We start from the raw sequence: 27,783 nt of genomic DNA on the forward strand, positions 1-27,783 counted from the left end.
CTCCAAATACCTAATAATGGCATCACCCCTATGGGAACGAAGTTAATATAAATAAACTCAACACGAACACTGAGTCACATCTTTAGACTAACAAGGGCTAGTCCAAATGATCTGAAATTAAAAAGGATAGAGAAGTTAGGCAGCTCTATAGATGAGAGAAGACCAAAGAAACCTTGTGCAGAGTAACAAGCAGGCAAACGTGATTAAAGACTTTTTTTTTTGTCATGACAGCTCTAAAAACGAGGTACATAAACACATTATTTCCCCAAAGGGACAATTTAATTGGAAAAGTATGATTTTTTTTTTTATCACAGAGGACAAAAATAACAAGTTAGTTCGCCCGTACCATCATTCACAGCTGCACTAAAGTGTCACATCTGACACTGGACAATCAAAATAATGTCACATCTCACACTGAACAATTAAAACAATGTCACACCTTACACTGGACAATTAAAAAAAAAAAAAACATTCCCCACAGACAAACGTCTGTAGGGAGGATTAGCTCAATCAAACTCCACCACCTTTTCTGGCCACAATAAATTCTTGACATTCCCCAAATTGCAATCTCATTAGCCCCCGGTGTAGCAGTACAGGTTCCGTGCCGCGACCCAACACGAGACGTCAACCAATAATCCTTCTCGGCCTTTAATTCCCTGACACTTCAACAAAATTCACGTTCCCGAGTCACACAGCCCTGGGAACGAAAGGTGTGTCTGGGAAGGACGGACCCCAAGGAACCCTCCTCGTTTGTGAGACGAGAATCTCTGTAACCACAAGATTAGGATGATTGTCAATATTATTCAGAGAGGAGATGAACTCTGTTTATAAGGAGCAAGACCCTTATCACTGCAATTATTATTATTCAGCTGGAGAACCCTACTCATATGGAACAAGCCATCATCATCATCATTATTATTATTATTATTATTATTATTATTATTATTATTATTATTATTATTATTATTATTTTATTATTATAAATTATTGTTCATTTGGACTGAAGATGAACCCAGGGAAGGGTTCGAAAGCTTTCTGTAAAGTCTTCAAAATTATACACGGACTTTTTACACTTTGTATTATTGTGGACCCTTTAGAACTTTATATATACTCTCGTGATAGAGAGTTTTTCCCTACATTATTATTATTATTATTATTATTATTATTATTATTATTATTGGAACAAGCCAGCCAAAGGGGTCACTGAACTGGAAGCCTTCCAGCTTCCAAAGAAGACGGAGTTCATTCGAAAGAACTATCATAAGGTAATGGGAAATACAAGAAGAGGTGATCAGTTATTAGAAAAAATAGAGAGCTTAACAAATGGGTGAATACGTAAAATAAAATAAATACATAAATAAACAGAAATGTAAGTAAATCATCCATGAACTCTATGGAAAGTAAGTGTGTCACAATTTGAAAGGGTGGGAAATGTGAAATAAGAGTTGTAAAAAGGGTTTTGAGATACTTCGGTCATTTTGTTTGTTTGTATGGTGTTTTTACGTTGCATGGAACCAGTGGTTATTCAGCAACGGGACCAACCAAAGGCTTTACGTGACTTCCGAACCACGTCGAGAGTGAACTTCTATCACCAGAAATACACATCTCTCACTCCTCAATGGAATGGCCGGGAATCGAACCCGCGACCACCGAGGTGAGAAGCAAACTCCAAACCAACCACGCCACTGAGGCGCTTTTCGGTCATTTTGGAAGACAGGAAATTGTGTTCAAGTGAGCAGATGAATGTGGCTGAGTCTACTGTCTTTTCTTGTCTTGGAAGCCAACTCCTCTTTGGAGGAGATGGCTCAACGGTGAAAGAGAAAATAACTTTCACCCTGACAAAGACCTACGGGTCAATTGACCTGGGCAGTGAAATTATGTACCTGGTGGTCAGTTGCCTGTAATGGGTTGCAGCCAATGTAAACAAGGGGGTTCGGGCTTGCAACTTCATCCCAAAAAGACTTGTTGGGTACCAGAGACTTACGACGAACTTGAATATATGTTTGTGTGCGTTCATGTGTGCGTGCGCACGCGCGCAAGATGAAATATATACGCATGTCCCCAAGATAAATCGTACCCTCATTACAGACATCAATGCAAAGTAGGAAGCTTAACTCCCCCCAGTTTCAAAATGGGTCCAAATTTACCTAAAAATAAACCACTCATTTCCCGCCCCAGGTCCTCCGCATTAACTCCCGTCTGTCTGCCTGTCCGTGACCTCTGTCTGTCTGTCTGTCTACGCGTCTATCTATCTATCTATCTATCTGCCCCTGTCTTTATCTGTCAGCTCAATCATTGAGGGAGAATTCCCCGGTTCCAGGAAAAAGACAATTTAAGAGGGTCTCCCTTTCGGGAACCCTCGGCGGAGGAGTCCTTCAAAAATGATCACCCCTCCCTCTGGAAATACCTGGAAATAGAGGTGTGTGTGTGTGTGTGACGGACACACACGCCCAGACGAACGAACAAGCCGTTCCTTCCTTACTAGAGACGTCCCCACCTGACTCATAAATCTATGTGTCACAGCTCTGACTGGTTTTATCGGACGTGAGGACAATTTAAATATTTATTTTTTTGTGAGCACTTCCTGGAAAATGAATCCATTCTTGCTGGAACTCTGGAACAGGATTCCTGAGAGATCCTAAAGGGTCTTTTTGGCGTCTCCCTAAGACGAGGACCCCCTTCGGGAATTGGGGAGCCAAAAATAGTCTTCATATTCATTTCGTATCCAACTTCCTGGAACACCAGACGATCCTGGAACGCTGGAACGAAAACAAGCCCGAGGCTTCGACTTTCACATTTTATTTTCTATATGAACGCAGTTCCTGGAGAAAGGATCCCTCCACGAGCACAGTTCTCAACAAGACCTTGAACTCTGAACTTTGTTGAGGCTAAGGATACGCAAAAAATTGTTAATGTAGTCTAAACAGAGAGACTTATTACTCTTTCCATATTTGCTTTCATATGAAACCGAATCAATATCCTTGAATAATTGACTCGACACAAACATAATTAACTCGTGTCTTCTTCGTTAACAAGGGAATTTCTCAGCAGTTAAAACCTGCCTGTGCTTATCTACTACATAAGGACAAACGTTCCTTTTCCATCAATGAAGATGGTAATGAAAGAGATGGTCGGAAAAGTAAGTTCCATCAATGAAGATGGTAATGAAAGAGATGGTCGGAAAAGTAAGTTCCACAACTAGAATACTATACACCGTGCGCAAGCTCGGGTGGCATATTACATTTTACATATTACATTTTATTTAAGCAAAATTAAGAGCTAAAGCAGTGGTTCTCAATCTTTTCACTACCGAGGACCCCTTGTATCTATAAATGGGTTCTCCCACGGCCTCCCCACAGGATATTGAAAAGGTCTGTCAGCTTAGCATGATGACTTGATTCAACTAAAAGCGAAGCTGTGTTATTATATTCATCAAAGGGAAGATGCATGTAACTGGATAATTATGAAAAATAAGAAAACCAATCAATGGAAATAAGAGAAGAAATATACATGACAGGAAACAAATTATTTCTCACTGACTCCTTTAATGTGCTCGTGGCCCCCTCCTGGATTACCTCTGTGGACCCCATTTGAGAACCACTGAGCTAAAGGAGAGTAAATGGTGTTTAACCCTTTCAGAGCCAAAGCTAAGGCCGCCAATATTCTATTCGACGTCTATGAAGTTACTCGTCATGCTAAGATGCTCATTCAGACGTCATTTTAAAGCAAAATAATTATACTTTTACTTAGGTTTATTAACGAAAAAGCCAAACAACCAAAACGATGAAACAAATTGTAAAAATGCGGAGCTGAACATTACCAAAATTGATGTGTCAGTGCGCCATAACTGACCCTAGGTGACCCTAGGATTGCATTTTGGTTGGTGCATCACAAGTAACTCATGACCTCTAAGAAATTCCACCATGAATGTCTCTCTTGTGATTTCACATCCACAAATCTCCGCTCATCACCTGCCTTCCACCTAATTGATTGATTGATTTATATAGGTTTTAGGCATATTGCCAAGCACTGGGGCTACTAAGGCCATTCAGCGCTGAAACTGAAATTGATAGTGAAAAGGTCTGAAAGGTGTAACAGGAGGAAAGCCTCGCAGTTGCACTAAGAATCAATTGTTAGGAAGAAAGATAATATGAAAGGAGGTACAGTAAAAGGTATGAAAGTAGTTGCAACTAGGGGCCAAAAGGACACTACAAAGAACCTGAAGTAATGCCTACACTGTACCGCATGAGGTGCACTGGGGACTTCCACCTCATTGTTTTCATCCATATACATCTATGGTCTTGCAGACTTCTATACGGGCTTAAAACAACAACTTGAATAAAGTTAAGTATATCTTAGTTTTACCAGACCACTGAGCTGACTAACAGCTCTCCTAGGGCTGGCCCAAAGGATCAGATATTTTTACATGGCTCGGAACCAGTTGGTTACCAAGCAATGGGACCTACGGCTTATCGTGGGATCCGAACTACACTATATAGAGAAATTAATTTCTAATCGCCAGAAACAAATTTCTCTGATTCCACATTGGCAGAGCGGGTACCACACTCCAGTAAAGCATCTCTTAACCACATGCTGACAACATATCACAAACAGGTTTAGTACAAGTCAAGGACTTACTGGTAATCCTAACCAGTGCGTCCCAGGAATAGAATATAGAATTTAGGCCAAAGGTGTAACAGGAGGAAGACCTCAAAACAGTTGCACCATGCTACAACTGTTAGAGAGGGTGAAAAATAAGATGGAAGAAAGAGAATATGCAAGGAGATACAGCAAAAGGAATGAATGGGATAGCAGCTCCTTAAGTAATGAAGTACAATGACGGCACTACCCCATGTGGTGTGTTTGTGTGGTTAACAACAGTCAATCTTTTGGAATGAGGTCGCTAGCACACAGGCCTAATCCACCCTCAGAGGAACCCACTACTAATGTCGACTAACTACTTTAGACAATACTTCCATTAGGAGGGTGACAACGAGCTGTTCAATTACGATACCCTGAATAAATGAATGAATAAAGTTCAGACGGGGCACCTTCTGTCATTTCAGAAACACCTGTCTTCAGCACTTCTAGCTTCATGCGATCAGAAATCCCTAAGTTTCCTTAAGAGGGCATCTCTACCCGAACGTCACGGGTAATTCTGTGTTTGGCAAAAGCAACTCCCTTCCGGGGAAGGGGGAGGGGGAGAGGAAGGGGGAGGGGAGAAAAAAACATGTGGGGTGAGTAAGACTTTAAAAAGGGAATGGTTTTCCCCCCTTCTCTGTGCTTATAGACCTGTGACTGTATTTTTGTTGAAAGTTTAATCGGTGAGAAAATGGAGAAGGTATTTAAATGCGAGGAAAATATTTTGGCTTTAAATCGAGAGAGGAGAGAGAGAGGTGGGGTTTGCCAACGCTTATGCAATAATATCTGGGAGCACAGGGTATTATGGTATACCTACCTGAGAGAGAGAGAGAGAGAGAGAGAGAGAGAGAGAGAGGTTTGTGGGGTTGCCAATGCTTTTGCAATAACCGTTCAAAATAATGGGATCAGAGAGTATAATTATATGCCTATCTGCGAGAGAGAGAGAGACCTTACCTTACCTTACAGACCTTACAGTTCGTTCGGGTTGCCCCAGGTCCCTCAGTGTGAGGCGCCTCTAATGTCTACCAGAGAGTTGCTAGTACATCTTCCGGTATATTTTGCATCTTCCAATCTTGGATGGTCTGGGATGCAGTTTAGATATTTGTCGAGCTTATTCTTAAACACATCTACGCTCACTCCTGATATATTCCTCAGATGAGCTGGCAACGCATTGAATAGACGCTGCATTATCGATGCTGGTGCGTAGTGGATTAATGTCCTGTGTGCTTTCCTTATTTTTCCTGGTATAGTTTTGGGCACTATTAATCTACCTCTGCTTGCTCTTTCTGATATTTTTAGTTCCATGATATTTTTCTGTTATTTCCTTCTATTCTGTTTCCCATGCCTGGAATTATCATGTAGCGTTTCATCCTTCTCCTTTCTCGACTATATAATTTTAAGGATTGTAGTCTTTCCCAGTAGTCTAGGTCCTTAACTTCTTCTATTCTAGCTGTAAAGGACCTTTGTACACTCTCTATTGTGCAATATCCTTTTGATAGTGTGGGTACCATATCATATTGCAATATTCAAGTGGACTACGAACATATGTTTTTTAAAGCATAATCATGTGTTCAGCTTTTCTTGTTTTGAAGTGCCGTAACAACATTCCCATTTTGCTTTACATTTTGCCAACAGAATTGCTATTTGATCATTGCATAACATGTTCCTATCATCATCACACCAAGGTCTTTAACTGCTTCCTTATTTGTGATTGTCTCATTATTAGGTCCCCTATATGCATATAGCTTTCCTTCTCTGTCTCCATAATTTATTGATTCAAATTTATCAGAGTTAAATACCATCCTATTTACCTCTGCCCAATCATATACTTTGTTAAGGTCTCTTTGTAGAGCGTTCCTATCTTCATCACAAGTAATTTCTCTACTTATTCTTGTGTCATCCAGCGGAAACTACTCACTACCGAATCCTTAACATTACTGTCTATGTCTTCAATCATAATAAACAAACAATATTGCAGCTAGCACCGTACCTTGTGGCACACCGGATATTACCTTGGTTTCATCCGATTTCTCATCGTTTGCAATAACTATCTGTTTTCTGTTGTGTAAAAATTCTTTTAACCATCTTCCTACTTTATCTACGATATTGTGTTTTTCTAATTTTCTTTGCTAATATATTATGGTCTACTTTGTCAAAAGCTTTTGCAAAGTCTAGATAAACCACATCTGTTTCATTTCCGCTTTTCATATTTTTGAATATGTTCTCACGGTGGACTAACAGTTGGGTTTGTGTACTTTTTCCGGGTACGAAACCGTGTTTTGTCCTATATTAAACAAATTATTTTTTATTAAATGTTTCGTAATATTTTTCTTCATTACCCTTTCATACACTTTCATAATATGTGATGTTAGACTCACAGGCCTATAATTACTTGCCTCTAGTCTTGATCCACTTTGAAAGTAGGGTGATATATGCTAATTTGTGCTCATCATAATCTTGCCTGTATCTACACTTTGTCTTAATAATATTGCAAGTGGCTTTGCGATAGAATGAACTACTTTCTTTAACAAAATAGCAGGGACTCCATCCGGCCCTGCAGCAGCTCCATTTTTAATTTCATTAATTGCCTGCACAATATCAGCTTCATTAATTTCTATGTCAGCTAAATATTCACTATTTTCTCCCTTACTTCTATATCATTATCTTCATTATCTATTCTAGGGGTGAATTCTCTCTTATATCGTTCTGCCAGTATGTTGCAAATTTCTTTTTTTCATTCGTTAATCTCTTCAATTCTCAGAGGGCCTATTTCTATTCTTCTTTTATTCATCTTCTTCGCATATGAGTATAATAGTTTGGGGTTTTGCTTGATATTTAATAGGGTTTTTTTCTTCCAAGTCCCGTTTTTCATTTTCTTTTGATTGTATAATCTTTTGTTCTGCATTTTCTATCTTACTTTTTAGTTCATATAACTTTCCATGCATTTTTGTCTTTTGCAAGACCTTTTTTCCACTTTCTGATTTTCTGGAACAAGATCCTTCTGTCTCTTGGTATGCATGAATGATGTTTACTTTTCTTCTTCGGTATATATTTTTCCACTATTTTCTCCAATATATTTTATATAATATCTCCGTATTTACCCTTATGTCATCACTTACGAAAATGTTATACCAATCTTTGTTTAATTCTTCATTAATTTCTGACCATTTTATATTTTTACTGTAGAAGTTGTATTTTCCATATCCTTCCCACTTTTTCATTTCTTGTTTATCTCTATTTTCACTTGCTTTGGAATGAACTGTTAATTCTATGACATTATGGTCTGAAATACTCGCATTATAAACTATTATTTCTTTAACATAATTCATCTCGTTCACAAATACTAGGTCTAAAGTATTTTCCTTTCTTGTTGGCAGGTGATTTATTTGTTGAATGTTGTATTCTAGTAGCATATCTAATAGCTTTTCAAATTGCCTCTTATCTTCTGCACTACTATTACTCTCTTTTTTATATGTATAAGTACAACCACAATCTCCTATTCGTTCTTTCCATTCTACGAAGGAAAGTCACCAGATAGGAAGAATAGTCCAGTCCTTGTGATTTCTACATATATCATCCAATTTTTCATTAATGCAAGTCAAAACTCTTTAGTATTAGGAGGTCTATATATTACTATGTTCATCAATTTTTCAGATTCAAATTCTACCGCTATTAGTTCACATTCTGAGTTACTATATTTCTCATATATTTTTCCTTGTTTTTTGTCTTTCCCATATGCGGTTCCACCTTGATTCCTATTTTTTGTTCTATTGATCTATAAGTTTGGAACCCTTTTATTTGATCATCATTTCCCAGTCTCTTGGGAAGGAATAACCAGGTTTTCCACTTATATTCAGTTAATCTCTATTTTTCTTTTCATTTTGGCGTTAGTTTCTTCTAAGTACTCTATTTTTCTTTTTGAGTTACTCGTAACTAAACCCTGCGCATTCATCACTATGATGGTTTGCGTGTTTTCTCCTTCATTTAATAATGGTAGTAATAAGGATTTTCCCATGTCTCTTTCCTGTTCTGGTATGTTGTTCTTTTTTTCATTTCCAGAAATTCTGACATTAAAAAATCCACTTTCCATAATATTTGATCTTCCTCATCATAATTATTCATTTTGTGTCTGAATCTGCAATTTTCTCCGTTTCTGCAATATCCTCTTGCATAATAAATACAGTTATCTCTTGAGTAGAATTTCGGAGCTGATGCTTTGAAATTTTTTGCTGACACCTCTGCATATCTCATTGGTGGTTTGCTTTTCTCTTTTACCTGATATTCTTGATTTCTCTCTTTATTTGTTTCTTTCTTATTTTGGATTTTATTACTTGGTTGGTTATTTATTTTGATTATGATTCATGGCTACAGGGTGCATATATTTGCATTTTTTGTCGAACCTTACATCCTTTTCCTTCTTTTAGGTTTTTACAATTATTTTGGCAATGCAGATCTCTGCAATCATCCCCATATCCATCTAAGTATGCACATTTACCATATATTTCATAGTTTTGACATATCTTAGGATGTTTGTAGTAACATCTTTCTCCCAAATCTGCAATTCCTCTTTTCAAAAGGTTGCAGATTTTGTCTTTCTTGTCTATTTTTTTCCTCTTTCCCGTCATTGTGTAGATCTGGGTAGAGCCTCTTCGGGATTGCTTTTCTGTTGTCATATCATAATTTATTTCTCGAGGTATGCTGCTTTATTGCCTCATATGTAGTATCAATGAGTATCTCTGCATCCATACTTTTTATCTTGTTCTTTGTTTTCTTCCTTATTTTTGTTCTGTCATTTCATTTTTGTTTACTTCTCTTCCGTTTTCCTCTTCTTCTTTTTCTTCTTCTTCTCTCTTCCTCTTCTTCTTCATCCTCAACTATTTTGTACATTCAATCTTGATTTAATAACATTGTCTATCCATGATAGACATGTTGAACAAAAATTCTTGTATCTTTTCTCAAATCTTGTATTACCTCAGCACACGTGGATGGGTCGGAATGTTTTTGCATGCAGCACATTTTCTGATTAGGTTTTGTGGATTGACTATGCTATACCAAACCTTACACAGTTTGCATGCTTTTGGCATTCTTTTTCCTAATGCATCAATTAGGATATTCACAAGATTCACCTTATTCATTTTCTTTGTCGGAATATGTTGGTTTATGTATATTTTCTTTATGAGTCTCTTGACCACTTGGATTTTATTTGGAACTTCTTCAATTATTTTCAAGATGTTTTCATTAGATTTGTTCCAGTTTGAAGGATTATATCCTTCTAATATATCTATGAATGCTTTTGTATCTTTTTGGTTAGGACTGTTGCTGATTTCATAGATGAGAAATGCCAGTTCCCTTCCTGCTACCTCATCGTATTGCGAATCTGCTAAACACGCTAAATTACGCCACCTCTTCCCGCAGTTGGAACTTACTGCCATCTTGTTCTGATTTATAGTATTACACTTGATAAACTAACTTAGAAGACGCTTTATCCTACTATTTTCACACTAATCTTATCACCGATAGTTCACGAACACTTCTAGATATTTCTCAAATTCTAGTCGTATGTTTAAACTTGTGATATCTGTTGTTAATCTGACTTCACGCGGGTGACGTCTCACCAAGCAAGATGGCTACTACGAGATGAGAGAGAATGAGAGGGGAGAAGAGAGAGATGAGAGAGACGAGAGAGAGAGGAGAGAGAGAGAGAGAGAGAGAGAGTTCTAATAAACGTCAGGACCCACGTGGTGTGGAGAGGAATACCTCGTCCCACTGGCCTGTGTCCATGAACAATCTGAGCCTCCACCGTAGTATGGCCCCAACTAACCTGAACGTTAGAAAAAAAAATTAAAAAAGAAACCACCTTCCCTATCCCATTCGATTCCCGAGGTCGCCAGTGACTCAGGAAGCCATAATTTCTCCGTCGGTTTACAGAGTCAATGTCCCATCACCGAAATGGAGCTCTGTCATGAAAAATCTTCGAGAGATTAGTTGGCGATTACGGCAGATCCATCTTCTTGGCCGGCCGGCGGGGAAATTGATTCGAAAGACCTCCTCTCTCTCTTCTCTCGTCCCGCCCACCCGTCATTTTGAGATTAACTTTATTGCCCCGGATGAGGATGGTAATTATCCTCTTTCCTGCCTCCTTGGAGCGGGTTGTTTACTTAATTCGCGAGGGAGAGGTTTATGTTCGTTATTGTTTCATAAAATTTGCGGGGAAATATTTATTGCAGGGCAGTTACGAAGGGAATGTTTTAGGAGAGCGGATGTTTGCCGAGGCTAAGACTACAGAAGTGATTGAAGGGTAAACACTGCCAGAAGATTTAGCAGCGAACAATCAATGCCTTGCACAGAGCTGAAACAATGATAGACAGCTGATACTGCTGTGTCTTAGACAGCTGATACTGCTGTGTCTTAGACAGCTGATACTGCTGTGTCTTAATGACAATTTTTTAGTATTTTCTATCTGTATATATATTAGATATTTAATTATGTTCACAATTATCAAGCCACAAATACCATTCAATATCCACTTCACTACAGGTTACATTGTGAACGACCTACGCCAAAGAGGAATTGTAATTAAAATTCGTTTGTAAACAACGTGGTGCCTGTATTTTCACTCTCAAATATTAGACAAGGAGTACCTCTAGGATCGAATTCACTTAACCATGGGAATAAGTTACACACAAAGGGAATTATGTGTGATCATTGGATCTGCCCCCAGCCAGGATTCAAATCTATACATTATGGTGTTGATACAGAGGCAGACAGGTGACTTTATCTGCGACGCTACCAAGGCGACTGTCCACCTCTGCTCCAAGACTGAAAGGCATAAGTTTCGAATCCTGGCTGGAGCACAAGATATAAGTTATTGCCAAGGTAAAAGTGAATTCGATATTAGGTAATATCTGTGGGTATAAGATATTCGGGACCAAACTATATTCATATATACAGCTGCCTGCATGGATGGGTTTGAAGAGCTATGGGGAAGGAGCTATAAGTTAGGGTGCATGCAAGTTGCGGATAAGCAGCGCAATGTGTGTGGAGGGGTCTGACGCAGCACAAATGAGCATTCTGCAAAAGGTGCATAAAGTTGCTAATGGTAAGGACATTTTCAGCACCGGGAGCAGTTCGTCGCTGGACGAGTGGTTAACCTGCTCGCTTACCGATTCAGTAGTCTCGAGTTCGATTCCCCGCTCTGCTGATGTGGAATCAGAGGAATTTGTTTCTGTTGATAAGAAATTATTTTCTCGATATGATGTGGTTCGGATCCCACAATAAGCTGTAGTTCCCGTTGCTAGGTCACCAATTGGTTCCTAGCTGCGTAAAAATATATAATCCTTCAGGCTAGCCCATGAGAGCTGTTAATCAGCTCAGTGGTTTGGTTAGTCCTATATACTTAATATTTTTGCACATGGAGCACCTTCACACTTCTGCAATTGGTGTATGAATTTGGCAGTGACAGCTGCATTGCTTTCAAAAGCCCCAAAATGATGTAAATGACACTTCTGTAAAGCATTTATTAAATTACAATCGATAATAAAGTTCATGACAAATACATCAGCTAAACTTCAGGTATCTAAATAAGCCACAGGGTGATGCTTCCCTTTCATTTCCAATTAAATTAAAAAAAAGTGGAGATTATTACTGCCCTCTCAAAACATAGGTTTGGTAATAGTTCTATTACAAAAAATGTAAAAAAAATAGGTCCTCCCTGAAATAATTTTGCTGATTCCAGACAGAATATCATATCATCCTACAGTATTTATCTTGACGCTTTTAGTCCTAACGGTGAGGGTGTCAGCTTTACCCCAAAATGCCAGATCCCCACAGCAGCTGATGGACCACTGAGCCTCCGCAAGCTTCAGCGACTAATACCTAAGGTCACACTTTGCTTAAGCCACAGCAGCCTTCAAACCATACCCTGAAACAATGCCAAGGAACTTTTGTGGTGGCTTCAACATAAAAGATGGAATTATGGTGCATGTAATGCAGTACTTCAAAAGCCTGTATAATTGCTGAATCCTCAGCAAACACGACAAGCTTGCACGTGAGATGTATGGAAATAGTATAACTCCAACATACGTAATTGTCTCTCTAACTGTACAGATTCTTAAACAATGAGATGCTATGGGAGATGGCACATCAACTACAGGCAGTCCCCGGGTTATGACGGTCTCGGCTTACGACGTTCCGAGGTTATGAAGCTTTTCAATTATATTCATCAGAAATTATTTCCAGAGTTACGACGCCTACAAACGCTGATCTGGTAGATGAAATATGACACCAAAAATGCAAAATAATCTATATTTAAGGGTTTTTTTGATGAAAAATGCAATAAGAATGCAGTTTACATAGTTTTCAATGCACCCAAAGCATTAAAAGTAAGGTTTTCTTAGGATTTTTGACGATTTTCCGGCTTACAACGATTTTCGGCTTACGACGCGTCTCAAGAACGGAACCCCCATCGTAACCTGGGGACTGCCTGTACAACCTGATGCAAATAATAACACAATCTAGAAAAACTGAAAAGCCACAATAATGTAGGTATATGATACTGTATTTTTCCAAGATACAAAACAGTTGAAAAAACAGTAGATCCAAAGTAGAGACCTCATTACATGACAGGTCTACGGCAAACCATAAATGAGGGAATGATATAAAGGGAAAAATTAAAGTGGCGAAATACATTTAGATGAGCTGCTTTTTCTATTTGGCCACACTCCAGCGATCTTACAACATTTGAAAACTACAGTAGGCCATAAAAAGGTTTCAATGTTTGACAACTACAGTACTGCATACAAAACTTAGAATGTAGGCCATACAAAGCTTAGAATTCTGACAACTACAGTAGGTCATACGAAACTTAGAATGTTTGACAACTATAGTAGGCCATACAAAGCTTTTAATGTTTGACAATTGTAGTATGTCATACAAAACTTAGAATGTTTGACAACTGTAGTATACCATACAAAGCTTAGTATGTTTGACAACTATAGTAAGCCATACAAGGCTTAGAATGTTTGACAGCTATAGTAAATCATACAAAGCATAGAATAGCAACTATAATAGGCCACACAAAGCATATCATAGTTGTGACTGCCTCAAACGGTGCGCCCTGATAAGTATCGTGCTCAATATGATAAAAAATCAGATATTTAGAAGGTAGACAAGGCTCAGGGTGTTCCGGCATTCCACGAACATGTCATATTTGAGGTGATAATTGAAGGCATGAAAACAAAACGATTGCCATGAAAGCCATTAACTTCAAGGCCGAACATACGTACAGTTTTTATGCTGGCTGACAGCTTAATCTTTTAATTAAAAACCTCTGAACCAAATTAGAGAGTGTCCAGTACCAACTCAAAAGTTAAGAGAGTAAAACAGCTATTGAATTGTTAATGAGGACTTTTGGGCGGCTAGAAATTTTGCTGCATCTTTTTGCTTACAATTTGCAAAACCAAAAGAACCGAACACAAGTGGTTTTATGAAAGGCTCTATCTTATGCCCTGAATTCCTGCTCTTTAACTTTAGAAATGTAGAATTCTTTTAGTTATACTATAGTTTATTGATGCAAGCTTGATCCAATTATGTACAAAAGTCAACAAGTGATATACTGTACTCTTGAAAAATTTATCATAATTACAATATAACAATTCACTGCCTCAAAGGAACTAGAAACTCTCTAAAATGATATCTCAATACCTTGCATTATTATTCCTTTGGTAATTTATTATTTTCACAAAGTGAGTGGTTATCCTCAAAATATTTACTGCAAGCTACATTACCTAGTGCATCCAAATAAAGAATGAAGGATGTTGCAAGCAATTGAGCACATGGGCTTTGTGTGGAGGCATCCCCAGTGTTCCTTTCTTGTTAACCCTCACAATCTAAATATATGACTATTCACAAAACCGGTTTCCGATAAAAGATTCAAAGGATCCAGTAAAAAATAAAACCAGGCCTTGTACAGGTGGAATAGCTATGAAAGCATATTTTCATTTCAATGAGTATGTAACAGCATGTTCAGTATTGCATCTAACTTTTTTATATTATCATAACTCACTATCTCTTTTAAGCATACATAACCAGTAATAAAAAATCTCTTAAAATGAACTTCAGGACAAACTGAATGGTAAGCAAGCTGTCTGCCATTACCAACAATCTTGGTCTATGAAAAATAAAATCAATAGGTTTTAATGGAGGAGCCTTGTAAAACCACTAGATATATTCATCCTACAGATGACTTCCAATCTTCATGGGAAAGAGAGATACAATAATAAAACTAAAATACATAGAAAACTTCATGATGCCTGGGGTAGATGACGCAAGTGCTTTGTCTCCAGTAGAACATGAACTCCTACGACAGGTTAAGCTTTGCAAAATTTTGAGGTGTATGATGATACCCAGATGTGGGGCTATATTGTGGGATCAACAAATGTTAACTAAACACTTTCCATAAATTTTCTAAAACCAACCTGTTTCCATACACTACAGGCAGCTATCACATTACTATAATGGGGAAAAAAATTACAGGTTAAATGGCAGCCTGAACCAAATCTTTTCCTTGTGAACAAAAAATCTCACCTAATTCACAGAATGGCTCTGTGATTTCCAAAAGGAGTTTTGACGATTGGGTGCACATGGAGGATATGACAATCAGAGGACAGGAACTCAAGCAAGTTGAAAAGTTTGTATACTTGGGATGTGTGGTAACAGCAGACGGGAGGCAAATTGAAGATATACAAAGAAGAAATCTAGGAGCAGCAAGAGCTTATGAGGTTCTGAGAAAAAATGTTTGGTCAAGGCATGAAATCAGCATGAAAACTAAGATGAGAATATTCAATGCAGTAGTACTACCAGTCTTAATGTATGTTTCGTCCACCTGGGCACTGACCAGAACAGAGGAGAGAAGGTTGGATGCTTTTGAGAGGAAGCTGCTGGCATTAAATGGGATGATTATGTTAGAAATAGAGACCCCAGGAGAGCACTGAGAGCAGTACAAATAGGAAGAAGACCGCTGGGTAGACCAAGAACGAGGTGGATAGACATAATTGTCAGGGATCTTGAGGACGAAATCCATAACCTAGAGGAAGCAAGGGAAATGGATCGGAATAGAGACAGATGGAGAGGAAATGTATCAGCCTTATGCCACTGGCCAGTGGCGGGAAGATAATGGTACACAGCAACTTTCACTATCTCAACCAAGACATTTAAATAAATCATTTTTAACTCTGATTATCAAGCAAAGTAACATAATCCTGTAGTACCATTCTTATTGCCAAATATCCTACCAAAAATTGCTGTTTTTGGATTATATAGTAAATGTAAACAATCACAATTATAACAATGTTTTTTTTTCAGCTTATTTTCATACTTGAGCAATAACCCTCTCCAAAAAGCATTAATAAACAAAACCACCAATTATGGCTCTAAGGTATATGAGTTACAAGGAGCAAAACACCTGGGTAAGACACTGCTTCTAAGGTAAGATATATTGTCAGTATGTTTTTAAACTGGCCATAACCAGCATAAATATTACGCATGACTCTTCTACACTTTTACACTTTATAGGCTATGTTATCTAAGTACAGTGCACTGGAATCTTCCCAAATATTACTTAGGTAGATTAGGCAATAACTCTGCGTAGAGTCTGAAACACTAACAAAATAGACACAAGTGGTCCAGTTTCGATCCTTCATACCAAAGCAATATACTACTAATATTTTCTGGGTTAAAAGGCAGGTATTAGCTATTATTGCATAAGTTGCCAATATATGATAGCTCAAAATACTGTACACATTCACTTAGCTAGAACATTGAAAATCCTTTCAAGGGTACTAATTCTAAGAAATACGAAAGCCACTCGGGATTGGGGCATCAAATGCATTTCGCCGTGTTTAGTACTGGCCCCTAGGGGTTAATGACAGCCGACCCCCCAAAAAATAACGGTAAAGTCTTAATAAGCAACCCAAACACTATAGGAAAGTGTAGTAATTTCCAAAGAAATACTCAACGCAGAGTTATTACCTAGATCTACCCTTTTCAGAAAGAATAAGGTACCTAATATTTGAATGTATTTTAGGCCCTGGGCTACTTAAGTAATTTGCTTGAGTCTACGGTATGGGGTATGCTATACCTACTTATTCCAATAGAAAATAGGCCTATAAAGAAATAAGAGTTGTATAAAGTCGAAAATAAACCTAACTTTTAACTTTAAAAATACGCATTTCCTTGCGGGGGCTAATGCCTAGCCTAGGCCTACCCTACAACTTAAATGGCGTGACAAATGTGCCTACTAGACTACCGAAAATCACACGCTGAAAAGATAATAATCATCATATTAATTCAATTTAATTAATTCAATATAATTTACTCACCAAACACATCGAAATGCCATCAGTGTACCCATTTATTTCGGATGAAATCTTGGCCCCTCCTTCCTGATTAGAATCTCAGGTAGGCCTATGAATTATTTATTCCTCGAATCTGGCACTTATTTAGGCTTATGTTATCACTTATCTGCTCTTTCTCAGTTAAAAGAGAGTTACTATTTTCTTTAGACGTATTATTTAAAAAAATATTGTAAATTTCTTGCGATATTTCACTAAATAATGAATCAAAACGTCACTGACAGGTGTCAAGAAGATGGAAGTATGTAAACAAGATGACGTCACTATAGGCTTTGCCTGGACTCTATAGTTGTTTAAGTGATTTGCGATCTTCAGCATCATCTTAAAAATTAATTTGACGTTTTAATAGATAGTTATATATTATTTCTTTAATACAGTATAATATAGATAATCTGTCTCCTGATACTATTTTTTTAAAGTCATTACGAAGATGATCTTCTTGAGTTGGAAGTTGGAATTCCCTCTCCTACACGAAAAAAGGTCTAATTTCCAATTTTTTTTATTTATTTATTTTTCATCATAATTAATCATGAAAATTACAATTTATTCGTTAGTGAATACGAATTTATCCTCACGCAATGTCGATAATCTGTTGTGTATTATATTAAGATGAATATCTAAAAGCACAAGAAGTAAATATGATGAAATTTCCATATTTTTTTTTACTAACAAACTAACAAAGCATTTCCAGTTCTTAAAAAAAAATATGCATTACCTTAACTGTATTTTACGCACAGTAAACTAAAGTCTCTCTCTCTCTCTTTCTCTCTCTCGAGAAAAACAGAGGCTTATCTACCACTTAGCACTTAAGAACAGGTAACTTTAAAGTGCTTAAAGGGCGCCTGGCTTTCACTTTTTGACTAAACCTTCACTAATTATAAATATAGTTTGTTGGGGGATTGTGTCCTTTGTTCGCACGAGCATCTGTGTATACGAGTTTGTGTGCATATTTTGAAAAAAAAAAAAAATAGTATCATGAATAGTACTGGAGTACTTCAATGCATCGTGAAGTTTACCACAGAAAGATTCTACATAACTTCCCATAAAGTTTTGTATCTCTGATAAACAACAAACGACACAACTTAGTTTGATTATTGCGAAGCATTGCTCTGAAATTTTTAAATCTAACCTCACACTAGACTTATAAATTCGATACTTACAATTCTAAACGCCTGATCGTCCCCGTGAATAAATAACCGAAATCGTAGGTTTGTTTAGTCATGTTATCTGAAAATAGAAATCGTTTAAAAAAAAATAGCCCAAAAACTGGCCCCATGATGATGCAATGTCGAATAATCTCTGAGTCACTGCTGTTTACAAATAACTAGACGCGATCCGCCATATCCTCCTGCTTTTAGTTTTAGCGTTCCTGCGCGATGCGTAATTGTGAACGGAAGTCTGTTTCTCCTGCATCTTCCTCTCCCTCTCTCTCTCTTCCTGTGGTCGGGGAGAGAGAGAGAGAGAGGGTGGGGGTGAGAAGGGGTTAGAAATAGAACAAGAGGGAAGTATGTTCTTGCGTCACTTGGTAGTAACATGTCTAGACTAATGTTGTCGTAGGCTAACCCCTCTCTCTCTCTCTCTGATGAGTAAGCCCTGGGCATGTGTGACATATTGCGCCATTATTGCCCAAAATTCGATCTGGCAAACTTTTCCCCCTCCCTCACCTCCGATAAAGAGCCAATACGACTTTCGCGCTATCGGGAGAAACACCACCAGCCTCTTCTTCTTCTTCTTCCAGAATCACCGAGGAAGCTTTGACTGGAGGACTGATCTCCTCACATAATTTCTCTCGATGGGTAAGGTTGCATGCCTTATATGCCTTCGTTCAATTGGGACAGCAGAATATGTTAACTTATCTCGATCACCTCTCACTCTCTCTCTCTCCTCAGTTACGTGACCTTACGCATCTAGATTTGGAGGCAGGACACCGATTTCCAGGGAATCTGTATATTTTCAGGTTAAAACCACCTCCTTTTACGCACGGAATTTACACTGTTCGTACCCTGGAGACTGTACGCACGCATGCACGGCTGCACGAACATTTAACGCTCGCATATATTTCCTGTATATTAACGACACGCAGTTGAATAAATACAAGTACGTATATATGAAATTACGTTATGCAATTGCATAAACTCTACTTGTTATATGCACGTGTGTTATACATTCAAATATAATCCCATGTTGGTCCACGCAAGCGAGCGCACGCACAAAACAAGTTATTTTATTTTACTTATTTTATTTTTTTGTCAACTCATTCGGCCGAACTCTACGACCTTACCGAATCGATGAAGGCGAATTTGTACCTACGTTTGGCCACCTTCCTCTGTCATGAATAAATCTGCCCTGACCCCCAAATTCGATCTTTATAGACCCAGAGTCGCCAAGAAGGCTCATGTCTTTCTTTTGGAGTTAAAAAAAAAATGTTAGAAGACGTGTCTTGGATGATTTTACTCGGAGAATGTAGGGAGACTCTCTGCAGTGCCATGTAGTCCTACCTGCCATGTAATTTGTATTTAGTGCATTCTTTTATTCCTTTTACAGCTCTGGGAGATGCCTGACCTGCTAGGTAAGCCATACACCGTTGGCATTGAGACCCACTGACCGCTTGTAGACCTGGGTATGTGGCTAGCAACCCCATCCCGTTATATAACGGCTAAAATATATGCGCGTGTTGGGTTGTGTAGTTCAGTAAAGCTGCATATGTCGAGATGAAGTTTTATATATAGCATTTAATACCCATCCACTTAAAAACAGTTTAGACCCACTTGAACCTCTCAATGGCACCGAGTTCCGACTATACACCGTTTAACCTTAAAGGTCACCCCAGCCCTCCTTTCAAGCGCCGAAAATTTCGTGTTGGCATTCTTGGCCCGGCGTGTTCAACCGAACGGCAGATATTTACTTTCTCCCGCGCGCCCTTGTGTGTGTGTGTGTGTGTGTGTGAGTGAGTGCGTGCGTTGCAAGAGCAGCTCATTTTTCGTCGTCGGCGCCGCCTATTTAGACTCTATGATACGGCTTTTACCTCTCCTTCCGACCTGTTAATTGACCGAAGGTGAATCACGGGGACCCACCTGGACAAACGGATAATGTGTAAAAGACTAGTACTAGGTCACAAACCCTTCCCCACCCCCCACCCCCCTCCCGAACAAGATGATGTGAATGCAAGTCTTGTCTGTTTTTCGGGAGGGTGAATTCGGGGGCGTGGAGGGGCCGAGATGGGCGAGTTTGGCTCAAATAGGTTAGTTTCGGAAGGGCGGACCTCCGCAGATGGTTATCTATAAGTTTTGCCGCCATTCTAACGAAGTTATGTCGCCAAATCATCGCGAAACAAGAAAACCGAACAGCGCTAAGGCTGAGAAACAGTACAACCCCCACGAATGCTTTCGTGGTGGCCTGGTTCGTGGCCTAGCGAGGGGTAGAGGGGGGGTTGTTCCTCCTTACCCCGGTAGTGGTCCCACGTCTCACTAGGGGGGAAGGGGCTGGGGGTTAGGGTGGTAACGGCGGGAGGGGGTTGTCGAGTGACTGCCTCGTCCACTCCTCCCCCGACCGTCAGATGGTGTTGAGTTGTGGTGCAGGGAAGGTGTGTGTCACACGCGTCTCTCGTCCGTCCACCGCTCCCTTTTATTTTTTTTTCCCCTCCTTCGGGAGAACAGCAACTTCTCTTCCTCGGGCGGCCATTGCCGAATCCGCGCGGAGGGGGGAAAAAGAAAAAGGAGTTTCAGTTTCGTGAAATATCCAGGAACCACCCGAATGTGAATCAGGAAGCGGTATACAGACACACATATATACACACGTTACACCACGCCGTCGTCGCTGCGGAAAAGCGACAAACGGAGAGAGAGAGAGAGAGAGAGGGAGAGGAGAGTGAGCGACCCTCGAAGAATAGAGAAGAAGAAGTTTTGTGAAAGTTTTGCTTTAATCGTCGTTCCGCGGCGCTGTAGTAGTAGGAAACTTCACACGAAGTGGGTGAAATATATTTTGGCAGAAGTGTGTTTATTTATTACTTAAATAAAAGACGATGTGAAACGCGGGGTTTTAAAATCGTTCTGGGAAGTAAAATAAATTAAAAAAGTGTCTTCGATGAGTGAACGCCGCCGCCATCACCAACTATGTTGAAGAATCCTCCGGGTTGAGCTTTTTTGAAAATAAGATTTAAAAAAAAAACTCATTTATTTGGTGAATCGTTCGTCGTGTGTGTCTAAAGTGCGTGTACGCGCATGCATGCGTGTGTCTACTTTAAGTGTATGTGTGTGTTTGTGAGTTTATGAAAGCCTGTACGCCTCATTTAAAATAAAAAGTAAAAAAAAAAAAATAAATTTAAAACCCCCACAGGAGGAAATATGTGTGGTACGAATGACCTGCTGCAGGTGGATTTGTGTTACTGCGAAGGGCCAAGGCGGCGAGATGATGATGATCAAAAGCAGCTGGGGGACACTTGCTCCTGTAGTAGTAGTAACACCGTCAGCAGCAGGAACCGTAAAAGTAGCAGCAGTAACAGTACCAACAGCGGTAACAGTAGCAGTGTGGAGAAGGTTTGGAAGGAGACTCAGCAGCTGATGGAAGACAGAGAGCAGCTGGTGAGGATTATGACCCATGTCTGCTCACAGCAGTTCTCCGGCGGCGCCTACAGGACTCTCGCCAGGTACTCCCAAGGTAATTGATTGGAGGAACAGCAGGAACAGCGGTTGTTGTGCTGCTGAATTTTTGTTTTTGTATTTTGTTGGGCTGTTGCGAATAGGGTTTAGGTCAGGGAGCTGTTTTTTCTCGTAACCAGGGATTTTAGGGGATTGTATTTTTTTCTGTAACCAGGGAGGCGTTTTTTTCGTCTGTATTTATATTTTTAATTTTGTTCGTAACCAGGGAAGTGTTTTTTCAGTTTTTCTCCAAACCAGGGACCAGGGAGGCATTTTTAGTTTTGTTCTTTTAACCAGAGAGGCGTTTCTTCCTTTTTTTTTATTGTAACCAGGGAGGCATTATTATTTGTCGTAGCCAGGGATGCGTTTTCCCCCTTTTTTTCTCGTAACCGGGGAGGCTTTTTTTTCTCGTAACCAGGGAGGGTTTTTTCCTTTTTCCCGTAACCAGAGAGGGATTTTTTTCCTGTTTTCCCGTAACCAGGGAGGGATTTTTTCCCCGTAACCAGGGAGGGATTTTTCCCGTAACCAGGGAGGGATTTTTTCCGTAACCAGGGAGGGATTTTTTCCCTTTAATCAGGGAGGGATTTTTTTCTCGTAACTAGGGGGTAATTTTCCCCCTTTTTTCTCGTAACCAGGGGGTAATTTTCCCCCTTTTTTCTCGTAACCAGGGAGGCATTTTTTTTCTTTTTTTTCTCGTAACCAGGGAGGCATTTTTTCTTTTATTTTCACGTAACCAGGGAGGCATTTTTTCCTTTTGTTTTTTCTCGTAACCAGAGATGAGTTTTTTCCTTTTTTATGGTAATCAGGTAAGCATTTTTTTTCTATTTTCTCGTAACCAGGGAGTATTTTTTGTCCTTTTTTTTTGTTTGTTTTTTCTTGTAACCAGGGAGGCATTTTTCCTTATTTTTTCATTAAGGGAAAGTATATGCCAAGGAGATACGCTTATAGGCATACATTTCGCCAGGTACTCCCAAAGTAATGATTTTTATTTATAAGTATATATTGCGTAGTTATTGTAACCATAGGCTGGATATATATGTCGCCATTTATTCCCAAGGGCCTGATAGTAGTAGAAAAGTAGAACAAATATCAATAATTGCAATACTTCTTTACAGTTTATTTCTAGCAGAGTCGCAGTAAGGCTGGGTGAAGTATAGTAGGCCTATCTCGCCGGTAATAACAAGACAGAAGCAGTATTTATACATCTGATTTTGTTGGAAAGTACGAATATATATCTGCTGAGATGTTAAAAAGCATTCCCTGTCGTGGTTTAAAAAAGTTTTCGATGCTTAATTTATCAGGAAAATTTTAAACTTTTTGCATCACCTCGTTTTTAGATAGGTTTTCATGGCCTAATTCGTCAGGAAAATATTCAACCTAAAATATCAATATTTATTAAGGTTTTAGATAGGTTTTCATGGCTTAATTCGTCAGGAAAATATTCAACCTAAAATATCAATATTTATTAGGGTTTTAGATAGGTTTTCATGGCTTGATTCGTCAGCAAAATATTAAACCTTAAATATCACTACTTGTCTCATCGGCAAAGCTTTCTTATTATCTGAGAAACACTACTTCAATAGATCATAACGGCAATTGATTGCGTACAGGCAATCGCTCTGGCCTTACAGTATTGCCTAATGAAGAAGGTAAAACAATAACGGTGTAATATCTACGTAAAAATAAATCTAGACACACACAGCCGATCATACCAATTGTTTCCTTAGAGTCTAGACCATGTAAGTAGCTAAGCTCCCCGTCTCATTACCGTTAAATTCGGATTATTTATTCTTTACTGCGGCGTCATTCGTCATCAAAATATGAAATGAATTACAAATAGTTATTTCATTTAGTGAAATACGCCCTCCTGTAAGGGCGTTCGACCCCAATTTCGTCTTGAGCAAAAGACAAAGTAGGCTACGATGTTGGGCTGAGTAGTTGAAGCAGCCATATGTACTGTACTGCTGGCGGTTTAGTACCGGTGACCGGTTTCATTTTTTTTCCTTTTTTTTATTCGTAATGTTATTTCGCTCTGTTTCAGTTTCCCGTTACGTCGTTTGGTTGCTCGTTGTTGGAGATCTTGCTAACCTTTTGGGTTGTGAGGTATATTGTGTAACTATATACACGGTTTCAGGCGTCCATATGAATTTGGTATTGGGTTATTTTCAGTGCCTGTGCTAAACCATTTGATGGGCGTATTTTGACACGTTCTTATTTAATTAAATACATTTATAGACCTGTTATTATAATTATTATTATATATGGACCAATTAAACCTTCACCAATTACAGAAACAGGGTCTAGTATGATTATGCGCATGTTCAGTGGGCCTAGTAGGTCTATAACCGTAACATATAAAATGTGTAACTAATATGTATAACTTATATTAGATTATGTATATAGTTTCACCAGTTTTAATTGGGTAAATTATCCCTTCTCATTTGCTTTTATATTCGCAATACGAGCAGGAATCTGCGTTAATTCGCGGATTACTGCTTCTGTGCCTAGGAATTAGCCAGTATACAGTCTTTTAGTATATAGTATCTATATAATATATATATATATATATATATATATATATATATAGATATATCTATTTATATATCTATATCTATATATCTATATATATATATATATATATATATATATATATATATATATATATATATATATATATAATGTTGAATATTTCATCGTAATATCGTAGGGACTTTTAGTATGGTATGTGGTACGGATTCTTAGCTGCTTTGGTATATATATATATATATATATATATATATATATATATATATCTATATATATATATAATTCCCTAAAGTTCATTTTGTCTTTACATGGATAAATTTAATAAATTTTGTCTTGGTATTCAGCAATTTCCGATATTTTGTCTGAATTTAGACGAATTCTGGTCTGGAATCTATCGTGTAATATATATATATATATATAATTCCCTTAAGAATTTATATAGTATATGCCTTGTCTAGAAAGAAATTTTGTATATATAGCCTTTTAAAGTAAATATTCATTATATTCTTTTAACTGTTGGATGGGATATTTTTTCATAAAGGGGTAATATCCTTTTTTTGTAGACCTACCCATAATGCCAACCATATTTGCATTTTATTTCTTGTCTGATATCTTAAATACTACTGAGGCTAGAGGGCTGCAAATATGTATGTCGATCACCCACCATGCAGTCCACCAAACATACCAAATTGCAGCGCTCTAGCCTCGGTAACTTTTATTTTATTTCTGGCGCCTGTGTAGGGATTTTTACTGGCCTCATTTTATATGTGGAATCATCGTTTTGAAAATATCACTGTATAAAGTGCATGTGTGGCTTTATATTCCAATTCCTCATGTTACTGGTCTGTTACGCTTAATTATATATTATGTAGTGTGCTCCTCTTGGAATAACTATAGCTGGTTCACTTAAGGTAGATTCTTGGGTGAACCTTACGCCTACGAGACGTTAGTTTGGCGGCCGCTGATTGGCTAGGAGCTGCCTAACTCCCAGTACCAGCCAATCAGCGGCCGCCAAACAATTGTCTCGTAAGCATAGGGCTCATCAAAGAATCTACCTTAAGTGAACCAGCTATAGTTAAGGATTCGTTCGCTTTTACTCTTAGTTTAGAGGTACAAAATGGTTAGCAACTTCAAGACATTGTAAGGCCTTACAGAAAGTATAAATATATACATATATATAGAATATATAATATCTATATATATATATATATAATACAAGCAGATATTTGATCTTCCCCCCCCCCCAGGGGCTAGTCCTAAAACACTGCGAGACTGACTCACCTACACTGTAACGCCGTGGCCCTAGTACCCCCCCGGGGTGGGGTAAAATGTAATTAGATGTGTTTAGTACTAGTCCCTGGGTGGTCATATGTATTTAGATGTGTTAAGTACTCCCTTGAAGGGGGGAGGAGTAAAATGTGTTTAGATGTATATAAACTGGCCACTGTGGTCAAATGTATTCAGCCGTGTTTAGTATTAACCCCCTAAATGTATTTAGACGTGCTTAGTATCAGTCCCTGGTGGTCAAATGTATTTAGATGTGTTGAGTACTAGCCAAGGTGGACCAAATGTATTTTGCCGTGTTTAGTACTAGTCCCTGGGTGGTCAGATGTATTTAGATGCGTTTATTACTAGCCCCTGAGGGAGGGGGGAGTGGTCAAATGTCCTTAAGTAGTGTGGTACGCAGCTCAAAAAAAATTTGCTGAATAATAACTTCTCTATTGTCACAGTGGCGTCCTTCAAGAATATTAAGACCGTTATAAATACGTCCCGTAAGAATGTTAGGGGAAAAAAATAGGTTGTAAGAATCCACAACAATTAAGCACAGGTTATTATTTTAAGTAGTTTTTTCTATAACCCTATAAAACAATCATTATTTGTAATTTATTTATTTTTATAACATTTTCCCTTCCGATTTTGACCGGTTTTCCGTTGGCGATAGTTGGCAACTATTTCTCCTCCCTATTTATCTACCTCCTCCCTCTCCCCTTACGCAGTGCAATAATCTTCTTCCTCATCTCTCGTGAATGTCTTTTGACGGCAAGAAGGACGAGTTTGACTGTGTTTCCGTTCATTTTTGTAGAGATTTTTTTTTTTTTTTTTTTTTTTTTTTTTTTTTTTGGTAAATTGTATGAGTAATATTATTATGATGTTGGTTATATTATTTAATATATATAATATATATATATATATATATATATATATATATATATATATATATAACAAAATAAAACATTCATTACCATATACTGTAATAAATTTTACCTGATAAATCTACGCACAAAATTAAACGAAATACATTCAAATACACCAGCTCCTCTTACGTTCTGTCGCCTAAGACGTCACATATAAGAGATATCTTTTGTGTTATATATATATTATATATATATATAATATATGATTGTGTTCTTATATGTCTATTATACAGGGATGTACTTACAATATACTTACAGTGCACGTGAGATCAGGGTTTGGATTTTTTTAAAATATATTTACAGCGAAGCCGAATAAGTCTTGCGCGCATGGCTTTAAAAAAAATAAGTCTAAAACCTTATAAGAAAAATTCTCTCCATTTGTTTCGCTTCGCTGGCTTTTTCTGTAGCCTGTGTAGGCTCTCTCTCTCTCTCTCTCTCTCTCGGGTTACCGGTCATCGTTTCCTGATTACTCAGGTACGTAGTACGTATGTAGGTTGTTAAAAGCCTTGTAAAAAAGGAGGAATATTTTGCTTATTATTACAAAAAATGCTCCCAAAACAGATGACGCAACCTCTCTCTCTCTCTCTCTCTCTCTCTCTCTCTGTGTGTGTGTGTGTGCGTGCGTGCGTGCGTGTGTACGTCTGTCCCTGCCAGAGAACTTATAGAGCTTTGCATTGCCTCTCTCTCTCTCTCTCTCTCTCTCTCTCTCTCTCTCTCTAGACTGCTTCCTGGTCCATCCCAGAAAGAGGATTGTTTGCAAGAGGTTTAATAGGATGCTCTTGTCTGGACGTTTGCGCAATTGGAAACTGTTTTGTTTAGGGAAAAAGAAAAGGATATTTTGTCCTCAAGTTGACGATCACGGCCATCCAGCTGGGTATTTATTTACCAAGGAAGTTAATAAGTATGGTAATGCCTTGATATAATTATATTAAGAATTTTAATCTATTTTGAATGAACGTAGGCCTAGTTTACGTCCGTCTTAAAATTATTATATCAGATGAACCTGGCCTAGGCCTATGGCAGGCCTATTGTAGCTGGCATTTTGTTAAGTTTGTTTCGAAATGCATTCTTCTTGAAAGTAGAAAAAAAAAAAAAAACAGACATATACCAAATGCACATAGGCTTATAGCCCCATACCCCCCCATCCCGTCCTCGTTATCGGCCTAAACGGGGCATGGGTGATAAGGTGTGATAAAACGTGTGGGCATTTGGGCACACAGATTGATAAGTCCCAGGGGTCAGGTTCCACTAATAGCGTGTTCTGATAGACCCCGGAAGCTATGGTCTCGCTTGCTAGATGCGACGTCACTAGCGTCTCTAGATTATAGGAGGATTAATTGTCAGTCCTAAATCCCTGGGCGTTATGTGGTTGTA

The 27,783-nt window shown here is 38.3% G+C and overlaps 1 protein-coding gene across 1 annotated transcript in view; it reads left to right on the forward strand.

Moving 5' to 3' along the window:
* Positions 1-20,579: 20,579 nt before the first annotated feature.
* Positions 20,580-27,783, forward strand: part of LOC135205339 (uncharacterized) — a gene marked incomplete in the record, with an annotated part of 34,447 nt that continues 27,243 nt past the window's right edge. Inside the window, 1 exon segment of the mRNA XM_064235791.1 lies at positions 20,580-21,707. Coding sequence (XP_064091861.1) covers positions 21,395-21,707 — 313 coding nt within the window.

The sequence above is a fragment of the Macrobrachium nipponense genome, chromosome 49 (genome assembly GCF_015104395.2).
Source record: "Macrobrachium nipponense isolate FS-2020 chromosome 49, ASM1510439v2, whole genome shotgun sequence".
Classification (NCBI taxonomy): Eukaryota; Metazoa; Arthropoda; class Malacostraca; order Decapoda; family Palaemonidae; genus Macrobrachium; species Macrobrachium nipponense.